Genomic DNA, 24637 nt, shown 5'->3' with positions numbered 1-24637 from the left:
CCTGGGAGACTCCATTTTCCATATTCCCAAAAATATAGGCCCCTCCCTCATATTATGAAAAGTGTGACTTCATGGCGCCAGCATTGCCTTGTTTCAACGTTTTTATGGTATCCTGATTTCGTTCTTGATAATAGTAATATTTTAGCAATATTTTTAGCAAACTTAACAGGCCTTAATCTATATATTGTCTGAAACAAACTTTTAAATATTATAACCTATGAAAAAGCAAACTTATTGAGTTAATCACCGAAAAATAAATCAGAAACGCATAAGTATATGTATATATGACGCCACTCAAGCATTTTTATAGCAAAAATCCGTTTCACGTGTAAAGCTTCACGCGCGCAATTCATGTTTCCGTCGATCGTCTTAAAAATTCGTGTCTGCCAACCTGTCCGCGATAAAGAGCGCTATATCATGGATAAAGAATGCGCGTGAGGAAATTAGTTTTCACTCTACAGGATAGGCAACTCCCTATCTTGGACGATAGCTTATTCTGTATATACTCTGTTACAACATCGCTTGTCAGCACGCGCAAACCTAGGTGTCTATGTAACCTAGCTTTGTACGTGCTGTCAAGAGACCCAAAACTTCAGGATCTTCAGGATTTAAAATATCCGCGAGTTTTTTTTAGCTCGAGTGCACGGACCTCTAGGCCTTAGTTTCAAATACGCGTGAAACCGCCTACAGTATACTACACGTATTTGAAACTAAGGACTAGAGGTCCGTGCACTCGAGCTAAAAAACTCGCGGAAATTTTAAATCCTGAAGATCCTGAAGTTTTTTGTCTCGTGACAGCACGGACAAAGCTAGGTCTCTATGTAACCTAGCTTTGAGCGTGCTGACAACCGATATTGTAACAGAGTATATACAGATTAAGCTGTCGTTAGAGATAGAGAGTTGCTTATCCTATAGCGTGAAAACAGATTTCCTCACGCGCATTCTTTATCCATGGCTATACTGTAAAAAGATGTCGCTCAATAAATTTTATACAAAATCAAAATCACCAGCTTCCTATTTCAGAGTCGAGGATAATAATATTTGGTTATTACTTACTTGAGTGTAATTTAGCGAACGATGAAACTAAAATTTTGGTCTTATCTGAGATTCCCTGGAGCACACCGTAACCGGTTTCGCTGAGATTTTTTTTATCAATCTCCAAGAAATCTACGCGACACCCCGTTTTGTATTTTTCGAGATAATTGTACACCTCGCGCGTCTTTGAATAACCAAGACACATTGAGTCTGTGTGAGGCAACTTATTAGTGCGAGATTTTCCTCGCACTTATGTAAATGTAGGAACCGTATTCCTGACTGACGTATATTTCAATATGGAATGAAATTGTTTTTCACTATAATCTAAAAATTAGAGCAGTTAATATCGCAAGTACTAGTTCTAAATTATTATTAACAATAAAATAAAATTTGTGCTTTAAACTAGATATGCATTACCTTTAATCATGAAATGGATTAAAAAACACCGTTTTATTAATTGTCGTTAGCTTTTTTACAAAACTATATTCAAATGCGAGTAAAGGTCATGTTCAACGACATTCTATATTTTTTCAAAAACTTTGATAATTTCAGGTGCCAGTTCATAAAGGGGTGGAGCTTGATCCGAATTAGCCAAAATTGCAACCACAATTCCTTTCGGCATATCCGAATCCACCCGCTTTACACCGTCCTTAGGTTGTATAAACAATATCGAACTCGACCCTGATCCTTGACCACTGTGATTAACTGCAAACTTTTGCAATCTACTTAAAGCGGACTCCTGTTTTTGTGACCTGATACCGAAACCCATTCCATAACCACTTCCGCTGGAGAGACTTTGTTCCGTTGGTTTCCATAATTTTGAAACTGTCTCAGCCTTTAGAAAGGCTTTTCTCTCGTCGCTAGCCTGTGACGAATAAAGCACATTGTTCCCAAACTTGACTAAATCTCCTGAAGTTGACAGGAAACCCCCTGCTGCCCAATAGATGGAGCTGTCAACGTAAGGGCTATGTATTATGGGCCCGTTGTCTTTTTTCGTGTAGAACTTTGCACGATTGTATATTATTCGTTCATTTTCGTCGAAATAAGTGTTATCTAGGCCTAGTTTCTCAAAGTGTTTCGTCATGTGTTCTATGAACGTTTCATTGGCTACGGCTTCAATAACGGCGCTTAGAACGCCGAAACCGTATGAAGAATAATAGTACTTTTCTCCTGGTTTGTATCTTAATTGTTCCTTGTTGAAAACTTCGAGGGACTCTGAAAGAAAAGTTTGAAAATTATTTAAATACGTCCATGAGTTAATAATATGTTAGCTCCCTATAAGTTACTCAGGCAATTCATTTTTATACTCCAGCGTTTTCTCGTGCGCCGCCGGCTTCCGAATTATATGCGACGCTCTGCGGCCGCCACGTGAACGAAAATCTTATTTACGCTTCTTTCCGGTTTTTCACCGGAAGCGCGTGTAGTGGAATCTAGCCAATGATATCGGAGCTATTTAAGCAGCCGAATATTTCGCTCAGTAGCCTCGGTTAAGAAAACAGTTAAGAGATCAGTGGATTATATCAAGAATCAATTTACTATAAGAATGCCTAAGTCTCTAGATTTTACGCTTCTACTCTTACGCTGGTGTCAGCGGACAAGTAAGCCCCACCCCTTTCATGCCCGTCATTGCTCTGCGCTTTCCTATTGGATCCCGTGGGGATAGGTCATACAGACGCGATTGACGTATTCCGAATAGAGAAAAAAAACCTCGAGAAAGTAAACAGAAAATGGAGGATGCGAGCGGTGCTGAAACGGTTGGGGAATGGTTTTTAATTGTCATTAACAAGTTAGTTAAAGGTTTTGAACCTTACTTAATAGATTTTGATTACGTGTCTCTACGTGAAAATCGTTCGTTCTATAATTGTTTCTAAATCGAATCAAGTGTACTGTACTTATAATTTCGTCAGTTCCAAAAACGAAACCAAGGCTTAACGAGAAGGTAAAAGAGATAGCTGGTGGAAAATATAGAGTAAGATAAAATATTAAGTCCTGCCTTGGTTTCCAGCCTCCCCCCCCCACCCATGAGGGGGGATTGTCGACTATCACGCGCACACCGGACGCCTTTTTTAGGCCTTATAGTAAATTCCTTCTTGATTATGTTTAGCTCAGTTGCATAATTTTCTGGTTTCAAGTCACAATAAAAACTCTTATCTTTAGAATTCTTTATCAATATCGGTAATTTGCATTGAGTTCCTGCATTTATTTTAAGCATGGGCGAATACCAGTTTTTGACTGTCGAGACGAATATCGAATAGTGAAAAATTTTCTTATCGAATACCGAGACGAATAGTTGTTTGGGAACCGAATATCGAATAATTAGGCTTAACTTAAAATTGCCCTTATCGAATAGTTATCGAATAGTCCTAGAAATAGAAGGATTAAAATCAATTTAAATTATATTTAGAATTTAGATGCAATTAGAATTGGTACCGAGATGACAAGTATTTCTAACTTTCGTTTATTAATGTTATTAATTATTTACTCCAAAAATGTCTAAGTGGCCAATAAAAAGCGTGGGAAAAAAGAAGAAAACAAAAAACGGTCCACAGACAAACTTTCACACGCTATAGAGTAGTAGCACTTCAGGCCTATTTTCCCATAGAAACTTATACATTAAAAAGTGTAACTGCCATTACTTTTATAAAACATTTTTAGGGTTAATATTTTTGTTTTCTCGAATAGTTAATCGAATATTTAACGAATAGTTAGTCGAATATTTAACGAATAGTTAGTCGAATATTTAACGAATAGTTAGTCGAATATTTAACGAATAGTTAGTCGAATATTTAACGAATAGTTAGTCGAATATTTAACGAATAGTTAGTCGAATATTTAACGAATAGTTAGTCGAATATTTGACGAATAGTAGGCCCGAATAGTAAAATTCACTATTTGATATTCGTTCGAATACCCGAAATGGGGCTTATCGAATATCGAGACGGTTATTCGTCTCGATATTCGATCGAGTTATTCGTGTTACTCGAGTATTCGCCCATGCTTAATTTATTTGTCTCAGTACTGACACAAACGCCATGATTTAATGTTAAATTGTTAAAACATAAACATTCACGACTAAAACACTCCCTAGGTGAAAACGCAGCCGACAACTGGAGGTCGGGGAGCCGTACGAGCGGGATTTTTTTCGACAAGAGAGAGCGCAACATTCGGATTTTTTTCCCGCGCGGGCGAAATGAGAAGAAATCGCTGGATACATTATGCCTATGGAGCCTGAGTAACTTATAGGGAGCTAACAGATTATTCACTCATGATACGTCAGAATTCTGGCTTCAAAAGAAATAAATGTGATTTGTTATCATGACTACTCTATCCTTCTGCAAAAATTTGTAACACTTCCTTCAGTCTACACGTGATGTAGCCCAATGGGTGTGACCCAAAATCCCCCCAGCCAAAATCCCCCCGGACAAAATCCCCCCAAATCATAAGTAACGGACAAAATCCCCCCAATGTAGGACAAAATCCCCCCAAATCATTATAACAAGACAAAATCCCCCCAAATCATTATAACAAGACAAAATCCCCCCAAATCATTATAACAAGACAAAATCCCCCAAATCATTATAACAAGACAAAATCCCCCCAAATAATTAAAACAAGACAAAATCCCTCCAAATGATATTTAACGGTTAGGTTTGGTTAGGATAGGTTAGGTTTGGTTAGGATAGGTTAGGTTTGGTTAGGATAGGTTAGGTTTGGTTAGGATAGGTTAGGTTAGGTTAGTAATATTTTATAAATCATTTAACAATGTTACGCCTTTTCCAAAATTTTGATGTTTAGCTTCATTGACTTCTCAAATAATATGCCTTTTCCAAATCATTACTGTTATGTTAGGTTAGGTTTGGTTAAGTTAGGTTAGTAATATTTTAAAAATCATTTAACAATGTTACGCCTTTTCCAAAACGTTACTGTTATGTTAGGTTAGGTGTGGTGAGGCTAGTAATATTTTATAAATCATTTAACAATGTTACGCCTTTTCTAAAATATTGATGTTTAGTTTCATTGACTTCCCCAATAATATGCCTTTTTCTAATCATTACTGTTATGTTAGGTTAGGTTAGGTTTGGTTAAGTTAGGTTAGTAATACTTTATAAATCATTTAACAACGTTACGCCTTTTCCAAAATATTGATGTTATGCTTCATTGAGTTCTCGGTACAATTTCGGTATGAGTGAATAAGGTCAAAAATCATTTTAGAGCAAAATCAAGCACACCATTCGATAGAGCGTAAAATTTAGATCTAAAATGGCCGCCGCTTTTTTCAAATTTCCAAAAAAAAGTCTTATCCCCCATAAGAATTGCCACCTTTTCCAAAATATTGATGTTTAACGTTAGGGTTAATTTTCACTTAAGAGGCCGAATAGGTTAGGTTAGGTTAGGTTAGGTTAGGTTAGGTTAGGTTAGGTCAGGTCAGGTTAGGTTAGGTTAGGTTGGGTTAGGTTGGGTTAGGTTAGGTTAGGTTGGGTTACGTTGGGTTGGGTTAGGTTAGGTTAGGTTAGGTTTATTTAGGTTTGGTTAGGTCAGGTTAGGTTAGGTTAGGTTAGGTTGGAAAAGGTGCCAAATTATTTGCCCTCTGATGTTTTCCACACTGTTTTTGACCTTGTTCACCTATACTGCAAAAAATGTTTTTGGTTTTTTTTTTGGAAATTTGAAAAAAGCGGGGAATATTTTAGATCTAAATTTTACGCTCTATCGAATGGTGTGCTTGATTTTGCTCTAGAATGATTTTTGACCTCATACCGAAATCCTACCGACTTCTCAAATAATATTTTATAAATCATTTAACAATGTTAGGCCTTTTACAAAATATAAATGTTTAGCATCATTGACTTATCAAATAATATGCCTTTTCCAAAACATTACTGTTATGTTAGGTTAGTAGTATTTTACAAATCATTTAACAATGTTACGCCTTTTCCAAAACGTTACTGTTATGTTAGGTTAGGTTTGGTTAGGCTAGTTATATTTTATAAATCATTTAACAATGTTACGTCTTGTTATAATTATTAGGGGGGATTTTGTCTTGTTATAATGATTTGGGGGGATTTTGTCCTGTTATAATGATTTGGGGGGATTTTGTCTTGTTATATTGATTTGGGGGGATTTTGTCCTACATTGGGGGGATTTTGTCCGTTACTTATGATTTGGGGGGATTTTGGCCGGGGGGATTTTGGCTGGGGGGATTTTGGTATACAATCGTAGCCCAATATATCAGAAACTGAAAATATTTTAGTCATACTTTCAAACATAATTAAAATAAAATCCTCGGACTAAACTATCGTTAATGAAACTTCGGAAATAAATAACAACTTGTTAATTTAAAAGTATTCTGAAAGCTAATTCCGCTGTAGTTTTTAAGTTTTTCTAAAGAGTAGAACACCAAAAATTCCATACATTTTCTATTGGAAGCTAAGCCTAAAAACTGAGAATTTTTTTAGAAATTTTTAAAGAATACAAAGTCTTACTAGCCCAGCGAAATTCCTTTCCAATTCAAATGAAATCAGAAAGTTTTAAACGAGTAGAAGAATTTTGCCTTACCTTTAATTGTCTTAAAATGTTTCAAATTATAGAACTCTTGGAATTGAGCTTCCTCGGTACCGTCGCTTTTCAATTTTGAGTAATGTCTTATGCCACTTGTACATGTCGCCAGTTGTCTCGGGGTAATTGTAACGTTTGTATTGTTGAATTTAGGTTGAGGATAGTCTGGTAAATATTCCAGAATTGATTTGTCCACGTCAAGTTTACCATCTTCCCATAATTTGGCGGCGGCCGTGACAGTAATTGGTTTGCTTATACTAGCGATTCTCATGACGGTGTCCTCGCCACACGGTACTAGATTTTCCAAGTCAGAATACCCGAAACCTTCCTTCCAAACCGTTTCCCCGTCAATACTAACGGCCACTGTCATGCATGGAACTCCGTACAAGTTTTTCGATCGTACAATTAATTTTCGACATTCTTCGATGGCATCACTTTGCGTGAATTCTAAATATAAGAATAGTTCTAATTCACTATAGAAGTATTTCTCAAGTTCTTAGAAATTGCGAGACGTTTTATTTTGGCCGATTACACATAAAGGAAACATCTTTTAATGCCAAATTCTTCCTTGTGGGTTTCTGAGAACAACTTATTTATTAAATTTGAAGTGGCTAAGAAGGGCCGGATAAATGTGGGGGGCGAGGGGCACTGGGCCCCTGGCGCAAGGCTTGTTGGGGGCGCATTGAGTTAAAGAATTCCCCCTTAGCAACATTTGCTGTTCCGTTTTGTCGGACTTAAGGGGGCGCACACTATCTCAATCCCCGAGTGCAAAATTGCTTAAACCGGCCCTGTTGCTAAGCCTTTAGTCCGGTATATTTTATCGCAAAGTTACTTAAAGTTCCAAAATAACTCCTTTAAGTTACTTACTTACGGTAAGTGTGGTTCACCAGCGACGTATTTGTTATTTCTGTGGTCAGTTGAACAACACCTGCTTGAGCGTATTCGAGATATACGAAAACTCCCACTAAAATACTCAAATATTTCACCAACATTTTTCAGGTATTTCGAAGCGAGTTTTGGGAACCTAGATCTGAAGAGAAATTACAAACGAATAAAAAGATTGTAAACAACATTGAATTATGGGGATACTAATAATAAAGCTCACCTTATTATTTTATAGCAAAAAATCCGTTTCACGTGTAAAGGTCCACGCGTGAAACTCACGTTCCAAACGCGGTTCCCGTCGATCGTCTTACGATTTTCGGAAGTGGTTTTAAATAAACTTAAAAATTCGTGTCTGCAAACCTGTCAGCGATAAACAGTAAAAAGTCATCGCCCAATTAATTTTATACAAAATCAAAATCACCAGCTCTCTACTGCAGAGTCTAGAATAATGAAATATGGTTACTACTTACTTGAGTGCACTTTAGCGAACGATGAAATTAAAATTTTGGTCTTGACTGAGATTACCTAGAACACCGTAACCGGTTTGCCTGAGATTTTTTTATCAATCTCCAAGAAATCTAACTTTGTATTTTTTTTTGAGATAATTCTACACCTCGCGGGACTTTGAAAAGCCAAGATACATTGGGTCTGCGTGATGCAACTTATTAGTGCGAGATTTTCCCCGCACTTGAACCTTGAGCGTCCTTTAGAATTAAATTGTTTTTCTTAGCTCAATCACTGAATATCATATTTAGATAAAAGAAAAATAAATCGACTAACATAATTTGATCTATCCTAGGTGTTGCCAAGAATTTGTGTCAATGTCAATTTAATGTTTCGCAATCTGTAACAATTTACTGCGAATTCCACCTTTTCAATTGTTCTTTATGAATTGTCAAACATATCACTCTCAGTGGCGTTTATATATAGCTTCAAGAATACATACACTTTTTAAGTACGTTTTTACTTGTAACACAAAACTGTAGCTGTGGGTGAAATGCAATTCTTTCACTGAAAAAAAAATAGAAATTGAAAACAAATAAATAAATAATAGTAATATTTTAGCAATATCACAAGGAGATAATCAACATGTTGATTATCTTCTTGTGGCATATATAACAGGCCTTAATCTATATATTGTATAAAACAAACTTTTAAATATTATAACCTAAAAATAAGCAAAAATATTGAGTTAATCACCAAAAAACAAATCAGAAACACATAAGTATATGTATGTGTATAAATGACGTCACTCAAGTGAATGATAATTAAGCAATTGTAACTAATAATGCATTCAATACAAAACATGGCCTTGAAAGACAACATTTTATTAATTATGGTCAACGTCTTTACAAAATTATTTTCAAGTTAATTAAAGAGCGATTGGTTCCTGACGTTCTTTTCTCAATTAAACCTTTCATGATTTTGTTTTATATTTTTTCAAAAACTTTGATAATTTGTTGTGCCATTAGAGAGAGCGGTGGAGGTAAATCCAAATTAGCCATTATCGCGACCACAATTCCTTTTGGCTTGTCTGAATCCACCCGCTGGACACCGTACGTAGGTTGTATAAACAGTACCGAAGTCGAGCCTGATGCTCGACCACTGTGATTAATTTTAAGCTTTTGCAATTTACCTACAACGGGCTCCCCCGATCTTGCCCCGATGAAAAAACCCATTCCATAACCGCTTCCGTTGGGCCGACGACTTTGTTCCGTTGCTTTCCATAATTTTGAAACTGTATCAGCCTTTAGAAATGCTTTTCTCTCGTCGCTAGCCTGTGATGAATAAAGCACACTGTTCCCAAACTTAACTAAATCTCCTGAAGTTGACAGGTAACCCCCTGCCGCGTAGTAACTGGAGCTGTCAACGTAAGGGCTATGTATTAAGGGTCCATTATCCTTTTTCGTGTAGAACTTAGCACGATTGTTAATTATTCGTTCATTTTCGTCAATATAAGTGTTATCTAGGCCTAGTTTCTCGAAGTGTTTCGTAATGTGTTCAACGAACGTTTCATTGGATACGGCTTCAATGACGGCGCTTAGAACGGCGAAACCGTGTGAAGAATAATAGAACTTTTCTCCCGGTTTGTATCTTAATTGTTCCTTGTTGAAAACTTCGAGGGACTCTGAAAGTAAAGATAGAAATACGTCAAAATACTAACTTTACACAAATTTCAGTTTTTCCATTTAGTATGAGAAAAAATGGGAAAGATTACACCCTTAATTATGTAACAAATACTTACTTAAAATATAAATCTTAAAATCATAAGATTTAAAATCATTTTACATTCTGAAAGCATAGGCCTATAGTCTGTTCAATATAGTTACTCGGTGTAACAAAAATAATACCATCTATCTTCATTCAAAAACATTGGAAAAATATGTAACAAAACACTAACAATCAATTTTGGCAGTAGTAATTGAACTGAAATGTAGCCAAATGGCGTCCATGTAAAATTAACACTGTCGAAAATTATGATAACATGAACTAAAATGTGTTTTTTACCTCGTCGAGTGACGAATGTAAATAAGTAGTCCTCCTCATCACTCGGAGACGTATTATTTTGGTTTCCCAACTTGTTATTATCATAACTACCCTATCCTACGTTACACTTGCCTCAGCATATCAATATCACAGAAACAAAAAATCATTTTTGTCCTCATTTCATAATAAATTAAAACAAAATACTTCAAAAGGCGCACATTTAATAGTCACTTGTGAAATTAAAAGTATTCCGAAACTAATTTTCGCTGTAGTTATTCTAAGAAGTGGAACGCCAGAAAAATCATGCTTTTTCTACGAGAAGCTAACCCTAATCTACAAGTTAATACAGGTACTGTAGAATATCGCATAATTTGTTTAAAACATCATATTCAACATGTCCCTTTATTAGGGTTCATAAAATCAAGTAAATTCAGCATCGTTCAAGTGAAATCAGAATGTCTAAAAACGATAATAATAATTTTCTCCCACCTTTAACTGTTTTGAAACGTATTACATTATAGGCTTCTTGTAATTGAGCTTCCTCGGTACCGTCGCTTTTCACTTTATAGAAATCTCTAATGCCACTTGTACACGTCGCCAGTTGTCTCGGGGTAATTGTAACGTTTGTATCGTTGAATTTCGGTTGAGGATAGTCTGGTAAATATTCTAGAATTGATTTGTCCATGTCCAGTTGACCATCTTCCCATAATTTGGCAGCGGCCGTGACCGAAATTGGTTTGCTAACACTACCAATTCGCATAACGGTGTCCGCGGTACACGGAACCAGATTTTCCAAGTCAGAATACCCGAAACCTTCCTTCCAAACGGTTTCTCCGTCAATACTAACTGCCACTGTCATGCCTGGAACTCCGTACAAGTTTTTCGATCGTTCAATTATTTTTCGACATTCTTCAATGGCGTTACTTTGAGTGAAATCTAAAAAGGTAAGTAATTTAATTTCACTTTCAAGTGTTCTACAAACTTTTCGAAGTTGCGAGACGTTTTTGGCGGATAACAGATATAGGAAACACCTTTTAATGTGATTTTTTTCCTTGTGTTTTTCTGAGAACTATATTTTTGAACATCTATATATTTGGCTTTGCCCTATGCTGAATGCCCAATATTTATAGAAAAAAACCTTAAAATATTATTGGACAAAAATATTGATAAAATTCAGCATGATTTATTCAATTGTTATGAATATATTTATGTCACAATAAAAAAGTCCATCTGAGTCCATAGGTCGGGTACAGTTTTATTGTCAAAACTAAGCGTAAAATACACACTATTTAATGTTATTCGAATGTAAGATATTGTTCAATGTTTGAATTTCCAAGAAAAAAAAATATTGTGGCATTATATCTGAACTTTCATAAATGCTAGTCTGGAGAACGCTTCTTTCATACTATATAATTGAAAGAACGGGTCCCACAGTTTTTGCGCTAATTATTGAGCGTTTAGGGTCCTCTTAACTTTATCAAAATTCAATTGGATATTTTATCACAAAGTTACATTGAAATCCAAAAATAAGTTCTTATAACTGTTACTTGTTGGGTCGTATTAGTATCCCTTGATATACTTACGGTAAGTGTAGTTCACCAGCGACTTATTTGTTTGTGCTGCGGTCACTTGAAAATCATTGGCTTGAACGTTACCGAGACAAACGATAACGCCCACTAAAATACTGAAATGTTTCAGCAACATTTTTCACGAATTTGAAGCGAGTTGGGAGCCTAGATCGAAAGCGAAATTATAAACGAATGAAAGGATAGTAAACAAGACGGAGTTATTTGTAATCTCACCTTAGTAATGTTATACCAAAAATCGGTTTCACTTGCAATGTTCCAGCGAGGGCTTCACGTCCTTCGATATTGAATCGTTCTATATAGCTCAAATCATTTATCGTAAATCAATCTGATACGAACTACCTTTCGTATTTTTAAACTTATCGCTGAGTATCAGACTTAGATAAAAAGATCGCGTTACGGGTACGTGTTTATCAGGGTTTCTTATTATTTTTCAAATGCATCACTAAGTGTGGAGTTTACATTCAGTATTTAGGTATCATCAAAATGTAGCTAATGCGCTGATGATATTTGGGTTAGTGTGAAAATGCAATGCTTTTGCCAAAACAAAATAGAAATTGTAAACAAAATTTGGAACATAAATAAATAATATTAATAATTTAACAAAAGTTTTAGCATGAGTAGCATAATAACAATAAGAACGATATTTAACAGAGCATAATCTCTATACTGTATGAAACAAACGCTTTATTATTATAACCTATAAATAAACCGAAACATTGGGTTATATATAAAAAACAAAATCTGAAACGCAAAAGTATATGTATAAATGACGTCACTCAGGTGAGTGGTAATAAAGCACTAGTAACTAATAATGCATTCAATCCAAAAAATGGCATAGAAAGACGGTGTTTTATTAATTTTGGTCAAATTCTTTACAAAATTACATTCAAGTTATTTAAAATAGCGACTCAAAAAAAATTCGTACCGTGCGTTTTTCAGGTAACATTACCTTAAAAGAAAGGCTTTTTTCTAAATATAAAAGGAAAAATAAAAAATAAATTATCTCTTATTACAAAATAATTAGCATTAAATTAGTCTTAAAAACGAGGACTACTGTGCCGCCATGAGTTTTGTGGCGTCTGCTAAATCGAACCTCTTACCTAAGGGTAATTCTAGAGCTCGGCATTTTCGATCAATTATCCACAAGTTGGTGGATAACCGATTATTTATAAATAAATTTGTGGATTATAATACGATTTAACATGTAAGTTCTGTGGATAATTTTCGGATATGGATAAAGATAAAATAAAGTGGATAATTGATCGAAAATGCCGAGCTCTAGGTAATTCATCCAATCACATTTGGATATATGGTTCGCAATTAAACTAATGGTTTCACAGTAGCCGTCGTTTTTAAGATTAATTATGTCATATATTTTGAAAAAAGAGATTGGTTATTTTATTTATTTTTAATAATTTTCGATTTATATTTAGCAAAAAGCCGTTCTTTAAAGGTATAATATTATTATGCTACCTGAACTTTTGCTTTAATTAAACCTATCATGTTGAAAGTGATTTTAGAATTTTTCAAAAACATTGACAATTTGTTGTGCCAGGTCATAAAGAGGTGGAGGTAAATCCGAATTAGCCAAAATTGCAACCACAATTCCTTTGGGCATATCCGAATCCACCCGCTGGACACCGTCCTTCGGTTGTATAAACAGCACCGAAGTCGACCCAGACGCTCGACCACTGTGATTAATTTTAAGCTTTTGCAATCGACCTACAACGGGCTCTCCCTTTTTTGACCCAATACGAAAACCCATTCCATAACCGCTTCCGTTGGGCCGACGACTTTGTTCCGTTGGTTTCCATAATTTTGAAACTGTGTCCGCCTTTAGGAAGGCTTTTTTCTCGTTGCTAGCCTGTGACGAATAAAGCACATTGTTCCCAAACTTAACCAAATCTCCTGAAGTTGACAGGTAACCCCCTCCCGCCAAATAAGCGGAGCTGTCATCGTAAGAGCTATGTATTATGGGCCCGTTATTCTTTCTCGTGTAGAACTTTGCACGATTGTTAATTATTCGCTCATTTTCGTCAATATAAGTGTTATCTAGGCCTAGCTTCTCAAAGTGTTTCGTAATGTGTTCAACGAACGTTTGGTTGGTTACGACTTCAATTATTGCGCTTAGAACGCTGAAACCGTATGACGAATAATAGAACTGTTCTCCTGGTTTGTATCTCAATTGTTCTTTATTGAAAATTTCGAGGGACTCTGAAAGTAGAGATTGAAAATACGTCAAAATACTGACTTTACACAAAAATGCGGAAGACCCCACCCTTAATTACGTAATAAATACTCATTTAAAATATAAATCTTATGGTACTTTTACATCCTGAAAGCAAAGGTCTCGATCCTGTTTAATATTGCTTCTCAATATAGCAAAATTAATACCATCTATCTTCATCCTTACTCCAAGGCATGGGAAAACTACCCATTCCCTCGGCAACAATTAATTACACTTCGCTCAGCCTCTCGATATCACAGAAACTAAAAAACATTTTTGTCCTCATTTCATAATTAAAATAAAATACTTAGACTCCATGGATCTTAATTAAACTTCGAAAGGCGCACATATAAAAGTACCTTGTTAATTTAAAAGTATTCCGAAAGTTAACTTCGCCGTAGTTTTTAAGTAATTCTAAAGAGCAGAACTCCAAAATGATCATGGTTTTTCTAAAGCTTGAATTTTTCGTTTAACATTACTAGCGTGTATCAGGTCTAACATACAAGGTAATACAAGTCCTGTAGAATATCGTGCAATTATATTATAATGTCACATTCCAACGTGCCTCTCAATGAGGTTTCATAAAATCAAACAAATTCAGCATCATTCAAGTGAGATCAGAATTTTTATAAACGATAATAGTAATTTTCTCCCACCTTTGACTGATTTGTAACGTTTTATATTATAGGCCTCTTGTAATTGAGCTTCCTCGGTACCGTCACTTTTGATTATATAGAAATCTCTAATGCCACTTGTACATGTCACCAGTTGTCTCGGGGTAATTGTAACGTTTGTATCGTTGAATTTCGGTTGAGGATAATCTGGTAAATATTCCAGAATTGATTTGTCCATGTCCAGATGACCATCTTCCCATAATTTGGCAGCAGCCGTGACGGTAATTGGTTTGCTGACACTACCAATTCGCATGACGGTGTCCGCGGTACACGGCACTAGATTTTCCAAGTCAGAATACCCGAAACCTTCGTTCCAAACCGTTTGCCCGTCAATGCTAACGGCCACTGTCATGCCAGGAACTCCGTACACGTTTTTCGAACGTTCAATTAATTTTCGACATTCTTCGATGGCGTTAGTTTGAGTGAAATCTAAAAAGGTAAGTAATTTAATTTCACTTTCAAGTGTTCCCCAAATTTTTCGAAATTGAGACACGTTTTTGGCCGATTACACATAAAGGAAACATCATTGAAGGTGAAATATTTCCTAGTGTTTTTCTGATAACAATGTTTTTGAACATATTCTAAATTAGACTTTGCCATATGTTGAATTCCCAATATTTAGAAAAAAAACCTTAAAAATTCATTGAGCAAATATATTGATTAAATTCCACATGATTTGTTCAATTACATTGAATATATTTTTGTCACAATAAATTGGTTGATGTTGAGTCCATAGACCGTGCACAATTTTATTGTCCAAACTAAGCGTCAAATACACTTAAAGTTATTCGAATGCAAAATATTGTTCACTTAATTGATTGACATTTCGAGCAAAGTCCAGTATTTTAGACAAATATTATACAAAATTTATCGCAAATACTGTTCCATTTCCAAAAAAATATTGAATTTCACAAATGTTAGTCTGCATAACGCTTTTTTTTCATACTTTGTAACTAAAAGAACGGGACCCACATTTTTTGTGCCAATTATTGAGCGTGTAGGGTCCACTTAACTTCAACAAAATTCAAATGGATATTTTATCGCAAAGTTTTATTGATGTCCAAAAATTAGTTCTTTTAATTGTTCCTTCACTTCGTGTTTTAATATCAATTGGTATACTTACGGTAAGTGTGGTTCACCAGCGATGTATTTGTTTGTGCTGCGGTCATTTGAATATCATCGGCTTGAACGTATTCGAGATGTACGAAAACGCCCACAAAAAAACTGAAATATTTCACCAACATTTTTCAAGTACTAGATCTAAAGAGAAATTATAACCGAATGAAAAGATAGTTAACAACACGTTCGGGATTAGTAATAAAGCTCACCTTAATATTATCAGTGTAAAAATCTGTTTCACTTGCAATGTTCCACGCAAAGGCTCCACGTCCAATATTGAACTGTTAATCAAGTATTGTAAATCGATTTGATTTTTACTACTTTTCGCATTTTTAAACTTATCGTTGAATATCAGGTTAAGATAAAAAAATTGCGGTACGTGTTGGATATAACACACGTCAATGTCAATTTCGTGTTTCGCAATCTACATTCACACGAGGTTAAACCCTCTTTCTCACGGTTTCTTCATTATCTCTCAAATACATCACTAAGTGCGGCGTCTACATTCAGAATTTAGGTATCATCAAAATGCAGCTAATGCGCTGATGATATTTGGGTTATTGTGAAAATGCAATACTTATACCAAAAGAAAATAGAAATTGTAAACAAAATTTGGAACATAAATAATATTAATACTTCAACATTTTAAAAATATTTTAAGCATAAGTCGCATAATACGAATAAGTGAAATTTAATAGACCCTAAGCTTTATATTGTATGAAAGAAACACTTTATTATTATAGCAAAAACATTTAGTTAATCATCAAAAGAGAATTCAGAAACGCATAAGTATAAGTATATGTATAAATGACGTCACTCAAGTGAATGGTAATAAAGCACTTGTAACTAATAATGCAATCAATCCAAAAAATGGCTTGGAAAGACGGTGTTTTATTAATTATGGTCAACGTCTTTACAAAATTAGATTCAAATTTATTAAATAGCGAGTCAAAAAAAATTGGTCTCGTACGTTCTTCATTTAATTAAACCATTCTTGATTTTATTTTATATTTTTTCAAAAACATTGACAATTTCTTGCGCCAGGTCATAAAGCCGTGTAGGTAAATCTGAATTAGCCAAAATTGCGACCACAATTCCTTTTGGCTTGTCTGAATCCACCCGCCGGACACCGTACGTAGGTTGTATAAACAGTACCGAAGTCGACCCAGACGCTCGACCACTGTGATTAATTTTAAGCTTTTGCGATTTACCTACAACGGGCTCCCCCCTTTTAGACCCGATACCAAAACCCATTCCATAACCGCTCCCGTTGGGCTGACGACTTTGTTCCGTTGCTTTCCATAATTTTGAAACTGTGTCAGCCTTTAGGAAGGCTTTTTTCTCGTCGCTAGCCTGTGACGAATAAAGCACATTGTTCCCAAACTTAACCAAATCTCCTGAAGTTGACAAGTAACCTCCTCCCGCCAAATAAGCGGAGCTGTCAGCGTAAGGGCTGTGTATTAAGGGAGTGTTATCCTTTTTCGTGTAGAACTTTGCACGATTGTTAATTATTCGCTCGTTGTCGTCAATATAAGTGTTATCCAGGCCTAGTTTCTCGAAGTGTTTCGTCATGTGTTCAACGAATGTTTGGTTGGTTACGACTTCAATTATGGCGCTTAGAACGCTGAAACCGTATGAAGAATAATAGAACTTTTCTCCTGGTTTGTATCTCAATTGTTCCTTGTTGAAAATTTCAAGGGACTCTGAAAGTAAAGATTGAAAACTATTGAAATGCGCCAAAATACTGACTTTACGCAAATTGAAAAACGTAGGACTGCAGTTTTTGCTAGGTGTGGACCTAGCTTTGCGCTGACGTTTTGTGGTGTGAGAGTGTGTGTGTTTTTCGTTTGTGGCCAGGGTACGCCATGAACAAGCGTAGCAAGAAAAAGATTAAGACAAGATTCACTACCACTCGCAATGTGAAAGAATTGCGAAAAAAGTACATTAGCGCTATGATATGCGTTGACAGTAGTTTTTCTAACTTCGGACGGACATGAAACAAGTTAGTCGGGGCTCATTTTAAGAACACATCCTCGGAAGTATTGGGAAAGTAACAATATTGGTATCGTCAAAGAAATCACCCTGTTATATTGCGGCAACAGTCAAATTTTGTTTACATTTTCCCTCATTATAATAAAATACTTTATGGCTCTTAATAAAACTTCGAAAGGCGCACGTTTAATTATTAATTTAAAACTATTCTGATTGTTAACATCGCTGAAGTTTTTATGTTATTCTAAAGAACAGAAGGCAAAAAACATAATGGTTTCTCTATGGGAAGCTAAGCCTAAAAGCGTGAACTTTTCGTTTAACATGGGTGTCAGGTCTAATCTACAAGTTAATCCAAGTCCTGTAGAATATCGCGTAATATAAACGATAATAATAATTTTCTCTCACCTTTAATTGTTTTGTAATGTTTCACATTAAAGGCCTCTTCGAATAGAGTTTCCTCGGTACCGTCGCTTTTTATCTTAAAGAAATCTCTAATGCCACTTGTACATGTCGCCAGTTGTCTCGGGGTAATTGTAACGTTTTTATCGTTGAATTTTGGTTGAGGATAATCTGGTAAATATTCCAGAATCGATTTGTCCATGTCCAGTTGACCATCTTCCCATAATTTGGCAGCGGCCGTGACCGAAATTGGTTTGCTAATACTACCAATTCGCATGACCGTGTCCTCGGTACACGGTACCAGATTTTCCAAGTCAGAATACCCGAAACCTTCTTTCCAAACTATTTCCCCGTCAATGCTAACGGCCACTGTCATGCCTGGAACTGCGTACACGTTTTTCGATCGTACAATTAATTTTCGACATTCTTCGATGGCGTTACTTTGAGTGAATTCTAAAAATGCAAGTAATTTAATTTCACTTTAAAGTGCATCCCAAATTTTTCGAAGTTGCGACACGTTTTTGGCCGACTACAAATATAGGAAACATCATTGAAGGTGAAATGTTTCCTTGTGTTTTTCTGAGAACTATATTTTTGAATATCTTCTACGTTTTGCATTGCCCTATACGACCCAAATGTTTGGTGAAAATATATATACTTACGGTAGGCGTGGTTCACCAGTGACGTATTTGTTTGTTCTGCGGTCACTTGAATAACACCTGCTTGAGCGTATTCAAGATATACGAAAACGCCCACTAAAATACTGAAACATTTCAGCAACATTTTTCACGTATTCCGAAGCGAGTTTTGGGAACCTTGATCAAGAGAGAAATTATAAACGAATGAAAAGATAGAGAACAACACGGGATATTTATAATAAAGTTCACCTTAATATTGTTATACCGAAAATCCGTTTTACTTGTAGTGTTCCACGCGAGAACTTTACGTCCTTCAATATTGAGTCGTTGATTCGAACTACCTTTTGTATTTTTAAACTTATCGCTGAATATCAGACTTAGATAAAAGATATCGAAAAGTATAATTTTACATGCATCGCTGGTGTTGCAACGAATTAGCGTTAATGTTATTTTCGTGTTTGGAAATTTATACCACTACGCAGTAAACCCCGCCTTATCATGTTTTCTTCATTATCTGTCAAATATTTAACGTGCGCAGCGTCTACATTCAATATTTAAAAGAAATGTTTAGGTAACATAACATTTTACCTTTACGAGAATCAGGAAAGTTTCATCTACGTCACTTCATGACAAGCTCTCAGTAACTAGTGACAAACTTATGGAACATATTTATGAACTTATGATAATGAAGATAGAACTTCAATGGAGTTGTCCGAATTTATATTGTTACGGTTTTGCAACAGAAGTTTTGGAAACCTAAATCGTTCTAATGTATAAAATACACCCTATTATTTTCAGTGTTTACGATAATAAATAATGAGTTTCTTGATAGAACGATTGTTTTAGAATGATTATTCCTCTTTTAAGTCACAAATGTAGTTACTGTATCAAGAATTACATAAATTTTGCTTCTAGATATTGCTGATGACGTTAGAACAAACTGTAAAATTGCTTTTGTTGTAATTTGTAAACAATATCAGTACACGTTATGTAAGTAAAGAACGTAAAAGTTGTTGAAATTTTACTAAATATCTTGTGGGAATAATATTATAATCACTTACAATATGATCTAATATAATGCACTGTAATGTAATGTTATGTAAAATAATATAATGTAATGTAATGTACAAATGTTCTTCCTCCAGCCTGTCCTTTTAAAATAGAGATACACTTTAAACAATAGTCGCCTTTCAAATTGTATACAAAATAAAAATCATAAGCCCTTTGCTTTAGAGTCGAGCCTCGAGGATAATGAAATTAGGTTTTTACTTGAGTGTACTTTATCAAATGAAACTAAAATTTCGGTCTTGACTTAGATTTTATTTTGTCCTTTACACACACTTCACCCTTATCAACCTCCAGGAAATCTCTGCGACGCCCCGTTTTGTATGTTCCGAGATATTTCTACACCTAAAAAGAGGCTTTGGAAAACCAATATACTTTGGGTCTGTGTGAGGCAACTTATTGTTGCGCAATTTTTTTCGTAGACAGACCTTGAATTTAATTGTTTTTTTCTTAGCTAAAGTCAAGTACGGTAAAAGCGTGGTGATACGAACTATATCTTTCGTATTTTTACACTTATCGCTGAATAAGATTTAGATAAAAGAAAAATAAATTAACTACAATGATTTGATCTATCCCAGGTGTTGCCTAGAATTTGTGTCAATGTCAATTTAGTCTTTTGCTATCTGTAGTAATATAGTGGGAATTCCACTTTTTCAATTGTTCTTTGTAAATTATCAAACATGTCACTCTCAGCGGCGTTTATATTTAGTTTGAGGAATTCATCCAGACAATAGGAATAATTGTGCCCTCATATCTAGAGCTCGGCATTTTCGATCAATTATCCACTTTATTTTATCTTTATCCATATCCGAAAATTATCCACAGAACTTACATGTTAAATCGTATTATAATCCACAAATTTGTTTATAAATAATCGGTTATCCACCAACTTGTGGATAATTGATCGAAAATGCCGAGCTCTACTCATATCTCCAATGTTAATTTCTCAGCCGGTTTTGTGGGCGTCACATCACAAGATTCTGACGACTCTGTAACTGTAATTTTATTGGTTGGTAGTAGAGGTGTGCGGTTAACCGTTTCAATCGAATAATTCGATCAAATACCGAACCGAATAATTCGATCCGGTATTCGATAAGCCCATTTTCACTTTTCGATAAGAATATCGAATACCGAACTGACTATTCGGTTAAAGTTCAACTACCATAACTACAGAGAGACCCACCTTATTTTAAAAAATATCATCCCAATTTTACTTGTCTCCCACCAAAAAGTACCTTCAAGTTCCTAGGACTTAAGATATACTTGGCCACAAATGAGGAGAAGTATTTTGAAATATAGGAGCTCCTAAAGTCCTAAATGTTTTTCTCCTTGCTTTGTATACATAGTTTACAGGCGTGGAGGATTCACACCATTTGCACAAGGAGACCTGCAACTTAGAGTGTAAAATAGCAGACGATTTTACACTCTAAGTCGCTTGGTCTGCTGGTGTTAATGGTAGGAATCCTCTACGCCTGTAAACTATGTATTAACTGTTCGCGAATATTAGGGTTACTACCCGATTAATCGCAAATAGTTAAGCTTAGTATTCGCGAGTATTAGGATTAACTATACGAGAATACTAGGCTTAACTATTCGTAATTTATCGAGCAGTAAAATATTTACCAAGGCCTAACTATTCGGTATTTGATTTGGAATAAACTATTCGATTCGGTATTTGATAAAGAAAATTTATGGTATTCTGTAACCGGTTCGATACCCAAAGTGGTATTAGCACACCCATAGTTGGTAGCAATGCGAGTTCCTAGTCGCGTGCAAGGGGTAACGTGTAGCGAGATAGATTATTTGCGAGTAAAATTAAGTCATCCATAATGATTAGTCTAGCTATCTCTTCCCAAAAAATACGCCTAGATACGTTCAGAAAATGGCTTTCTGTCACTTTTTCTAAGTACGTTTTCCTTGGATCACAAAAATACAGCTGTGGGTTAGTGGTAAAATGCAATACTTTTACAGAAAAAAATTGAAATTGTAAACACAGAAATAAAAAGTAATATTAACAATTTAACAATAGTTTTAGTATAAGTAGCATAATAACAATAAGCATTGAATGATCTAACAGACCTTAATATTTATATCGTTTGAAACAAACTGTTAATTGTCATAACCAAAAGTGGATGATGATCAGCTTTTGTTATAACCTATAAAAAGCACAAACTTTGAATTAGGTACCAAAAAACAAACACATAAGTAAAAAGTGACTTCACTCAAGTGAGGTAATAAAGTATTTGTATCTAACAATGCATTCAATCCAAAAAATTGCCTTGAAATAAGGTGTTTTATTAATTGTAGTCATTTTCTTTCCAAAATTATTTTCAAATTATTTTCAAATTATTTAAAATAGCGACTCAAAAAATTGCTCCCGTACGTTCTTGACTTAAGGAAGACTTTCAAGTTCAACGTCATTTTATATTTTTTCAAAAACTTTGACAATTTGTTCTGCCAGGTCATAAAGGGATGGAAGTAAATCCGTATTAGTCAAAATTGCAACGACAATTCCTTCTGGCATATCCGAATCCAGCTGCTGTTCACCGTCCTTCGGTTGTATAAGCAGAACCGAAGTCGACCCTGATACTCGACCAGTGTGACTAATTGCAACCTTTTGCAATCTGCCTAAAGCGGACTCCGGTTTTCGTGGCCTGATTGCAAAACCCATTCCATAACCACTTCCGACGGAGAGACTTTGTTCCGTTGGGTTCCATAATTTTGAAACTGTGTCTGCCTTTAAGAAGGCTTTTCTCTCGTCGCTAGCCTTTGACGAATAAAGCACATTGTTCCCAAACTTAACCAAATCTCCTGAAGTTGACAGGTAACCCCCTGACGGATAACAACTGGAGCTATCAATGTAAAGGCTATTTATTAATTCTCCGTTATCCTTTCTCGAGTAGAACTTTGCACGATTGTAAATTATTCTCTCATTTTCGTCAATATAAGTGTTATCTAGGCCTAGTTTCTCAAAGTGTTTCTTCATGTGTTCTACGAACGTTTGATTGGCTATGGCTTCAATAACGGCGCCTAAAACGCCAAAACCGTATGAGGAATAATAGTACTTCTGTCCCGGTTTGTATCTTAACTGTTCCTTGTTGAATACTTCGAGGGCCTCTGAAAGAAAAGTATGAAAATTATTGAAATACGTCATAATTTTGACTTAATAGAAATTGCAAAGCGTAGAACTGCAGTTTTCCATTATGTATAAGATAAAATGGGGAAGATACCATCCTTATGTGTGTAACAAATACTTATTTAAAATCTTATTATTACTTTACATACAGAAAGCATAGGCCTATGGCCTGTTCAATATTGTTCCTAAATGTAACAAAAATACTACCATCTATCTTCATCCAAAGCATGGTAAAACACCATCCGTGGTAAATTTAACTGAAATGCCGAGATATTCTTTCAATGTTATATAATTACTGTTAAATTATGATATGATTTAAAATGCGACTGTTTTATCATAACTACCCTATCCCTCTGCAACAATTAGTAACACTTCCTTTGGTCTCTCAATATCAGACTTAATGGTTCTTATTCTTAATGTACCTCCGAAAAGCACACATTAAATCAATAATTGTTAATTTAAAAGTATTCCGCAGGTTAAATTCGCAGTAGTCTTTAAGTTATTCTAAAGATCAGAACGCCCAAAACATATTGTTTTTTCTAGTGGAAGCTAAGCCTAAAAGCTTGAATTTTTCGTTTAACATTAGGAGTGGGTGTCAGGTTCATACAGGAGCTGTAGAATATCGCGTAATTCGTTTAGAATGTCATATTTAACATGTCTCCTTATGAGAAGGTTTCATAAAATCATTATTTCTATAAACGATAATAATAATAATTTTCTCTCACCTCTAATTGTTTTGTAATGTATTGCACTATAGGCCTCTTGAAATTGAACTTCCTCGGTACCGTCGCTTTTGATTATAAAGAAATCTCTTATGCCACTTGTGCATGTCGCCAGTTGTCTCGGGGTAATTGTAACGTTTGTATCGTTGAATTTCGGTTGAGGATAATCAGGTAAATATTCCAGAATTGATTTGTCCATGTCCAGTTTACCATCTTCCCATAATTTGGCGGCGGCCGTGATAGTAATTGGTTTGCTAATACTACCAATTCTCATGATCGTGTCCGCGGTACACGGTACTAGATTTTCCACGTCAGAATACCCGAAACCTTCGTTCCAAACCGTTTCTCCGTCAATGCTAACGGCCACTGTCATGCATGGAACTCCGTAGACGTTTTTCGTTCGTTCAATTATTTTTCGACCTTCTTCAATGGCGTTACTTTGAGTGAATTCTAAAAGTGCAAGTAATTTAATTTCACTATTAAGAGTTCCCCAAATTTTTCGAAGTTGCGACACGCTTTTGGCCGATTACTCATAAAGGAAACATCTTTTAATGTGATTTTTTTTCTTGTGAGTTTTTGAGAACTATATTTTTGAACATATTCTACATTTTACTTTGCCCTGTACGACCAAAATGTTTGGTAAAATATTTTTTTACATTCGGCGTTAAACAACGCCATAAGACTAGCGTCCGTGAGACAATGAGATTATTTTTAGGCCAATAATGACTTTAAACTAATTCTTAGCATACGTTTCTTCGTTAATATATTTAGTTAATTTTTGAACCCAAAACTACAACACAGTATTGTGAGAAACTCGTCCTCGTTTTGGGAAGCACTGTTTTAACTTCATCAAAATTCAAATGGATATTTTATCGCCAAGTTACATTTGAAGATATAAAATAAGTTCTTTTAATTGTTCCTTCACTTCGCGTTTTAATGTCAATTGATATACTTACGGTAACTATGGTTCACCCACGATGTATTTGTTTGTGCTGCGGTCACTTGAATAACACCTGCTTGTGCGTATTCGAGATACATGATAACGCCCACTAAAATACTGAAATATTTCACCAACATTTTTCAATTATTCCGAGGCGAGTTCTAGGAAACTAGATC

At 35.2% G+C, this 24637-nt stretch overlaps 5 protein-coding genes across 5 annotated transcripts; all 5 read right to left on the bottom strand.

Annotated features, from left to right (window-relative positions):
- Positions 1 to 1466: 1466 nt before the first annotated feature.
- On the bottom strand, positions 1467 to 7614 carry LOC149709146 (serine beta-lactamase-like protein LACTB, mitochondrial). Its single transcript, XM_089864555.1, has 3 exons — positions 7460 to 7614; positions 6589 to 7035; positions 1467 to 2250 (listed from the first exon to the last, which is right to left on the bottom strand). Exons 1-3 carry the CDS (start codon positions 7578 to 7580, stop codon positions 1556 to 1558), a joined length of 1263 nt encoding a protein of 420 aa, XP_089720681.1. The 5' UTR covers positions 7581 to 7614; the 3' UTR covers positions 1467 to 1555.
- LOC149709145 (serine beta-lactamase-like protein LACTB, mitochondrial) lies at positions 7613 to 11664 on the bottom strand. The gene is made up of 5 exons (XM_089863920.1): positions 11544 to 11664; positions 10450 to 10896; positions 8922 to 9601; positions 7753 to 7833; positions 7613 to 7618 (listed from the first exon to the last, which is right to left on the bottom strand). The coding sequence occupies exons 1-5, from the start codon at positions 11662 to 11664 to the stop codon at positions 7613 to 7615; spliced, it is 1335 nt and encodes a 444-aa protein (XP_089720046.1).
- A 1401-nt stretch (positions 11665 to 13065) lies between these two features.
- Positions 13066 to 16054, bottom strand: LOC149709144 (serine beta-lactamase-like protein LACTB, mitochondrial). The gene is made up of 5 exons (XM_089863919.1): positions 16028 to 16054; positions 15779 to 15993; positions 15574 to 15674; positions 14433 to 14879; positions 13066 to 13763 (listed from the first exon to the last, which is right to left on the bottom strand). The coding sequence occupies exons 1-5, from the start codon at positions 16052 to 16054 to the stop codon at positions 13066 to 13068; spliced, it is 1488 nt and encodes a 495-aa protein (XP_089720045.1).
- A 401-nt stretch (positions 16055 to 16455) lies between these two features.
- On the bottom strand, positions 16456 to 19529 carry LOC149709143 (serine beta-lactamase-like protein LACTB, mitochondrial). Its single transcript, XM_089863248.1, has 4 exons — positions 18848 to 19529; positions 18623 to 18775; positions 17967 to 18413; positions 16456 to 17272 (listed from the first exon to the last, which is right to left on the bottom strand). Exons 2-4 carry the CDS (start codon positions 18741 to 18743, stop codon positions 16575 to 16577), a joined length of 1266 nt encoding a protein of 421 aa, XP_089719374.1. The 5' UTR covers positions 18744 to 18775; positions 18848 to 19529; the 3' UTR covers positions 16456 to 16574.
- A 2421-nt stretch (positions 19530 to 21950) lies between these two features.
- On the bottom strand, positions 21951 to 24559 carry LOC149709142 (serine beta-lactamase-like protein LACTB, mitochondrial). The gene is made up of 3 exons (XM_089863918.1): positions 24478 to 24559; positions 23525 to 23971; positions 21951 to 22780 (listed from the first exon to the last, which is right to left on the bottom strand). The coding sequence occupies exons 1-3, from the start codon at positions 24557 to 24559 to the stop codon at positions 22086 to 22088; spliced, it is 1224 nt and encodes a 407-aa protein (XP_089720044.1). The 3' UTR covers positions 21951 to 22085.
- Between the last annotated feature and the right edge of the window lie 78 nt (positions 24560 to 24637).

The sequence above is a fragment of the Phalangium opilio genome, unplaced genomic scaffold (genome assembly GCF_054372755.1).
Source record: "Phalangium opilio isolate 3A_F unplaced genomic scaffold, DU_Popi_V2 ptg000013l_1, whole genome shotgun sequence".
Taxonomy (NCBI): Eukaryota; Metazoa; Arthropoda; class Arachnida; order Opiliones; family Phalangiidae; genus Phalangium; species Phalangium opilio.
This window is presented reverse-complemented; position numbering and strand designations above follow the sequence as displayed.

Excerpts from the sequence above, each read along its gene's own strand:
- LOC149709143 (XM_089863248.1), bottom strand. The coding sequence starts at position 18,743 with ATGTTGCTGAAATGTTTCAGTATTTTAGTGGGCGTTTTCGTATATCTT. Across the intron at positions 18,414-18,622 it reads ACTGGTGAACCACGCCTACC|AATTCACTCAAAGTAACGCC; the intron begins GTAAGTATATAT and ends TTGCATTTTTAG. Across the intron at positions 17,273-17,966 it reads ACATTACAAAACAATTAAAG|AGTCCCTTGAAATTTTCAAC; the intron begins GTGAGAGAAAAT and ends CTTTACTTTCAG.
- LOC149709144 (XM_089863919.1), bottom strand. The coding sequence starts at position 16,054 with ATGTATTTGAGAGATAATGAAGAAACC. Across the intron at positions 15,675-15,778 it reads TTTACACTGATAATATTAAG|TTTTTTTGTGGGCGTTTTCG; the intron begins GTGAGCTTTATT and ends GAAATATTTCAG. Across the intron at positions 14,880-15,573 it reads GCTGGTGAACCACACTTACC|ATTTCACTCAAACTAACGCC; the intron begins GTAAGTATACCA and ends TTACCTTTTTAG.
- LOC149709142 (XM_089863918.1), bottom strand. The coding sequence starts at position 24,559 with ATGTATCTCGAATACGCACAAGCAGGTGTTATTCAAGTGACCGCAGCA. Across the intron at positions 23,972-24,477 it reads GTGGGTGAACCATAGTTACC|AATTCACTCAAAGTAACGCC; the intron begins GTAAGTATATCA and ends TTGCACTTTTAG. Across the intron at positions 22,781-23,524 it reads ACATTACAAAACAATTAGAG|AGGCCCTCGAAGTATTCAAC; the intron begins GTGAGAGAAAAT and ends CTTTTCTTTCAG.
- LOC149709145 (XM_089863920.1), bottom strand. The coding sequence starts at position 11,664 with ATGTTGCTGAAACATTTCAGTATTTTAGTGGGCGTTATCGTTTGTCTC. Across the intron at positions 10,897-11,543 it reads GCTGGTGAACTACACTTACC|ATTTCACTCAAAGTAACGCC; the intron begins GTAAGTATATCA and ends TTACCTTTTTAG. Across the intron at positions 7,834-8,921 it reads TGGCACAACAAATTATCAAA|GTTTGCAGACACGAATTTTT; the intron begins GTTTTTGAAAAA and ends TATCGCTGACAG.
- LOC149709146 (XM_089864555.1), bottom strand. The coding sequence starts at position 7,580 with ATGTTGGTGAAATATTTGAGTATTTTAGTGGGAGTTTTCGTATATCTC. Across the intron at positions 7,036-7,459 it reads GCTGGTGAACCACACTTACC|AATTCACGCAAAGTGATGCC; the intron begins GTAAGTAAGTAA and ends TCTTATATTTAG. Across the intron at positions 2,251-6,588 it reads ACATTTTAAGACAATTAAAG|AGTCCCTCGAAGTTTTCAAC; the intron begins GTAAGGCAAAAT and ends CTTTTCTTTCAG.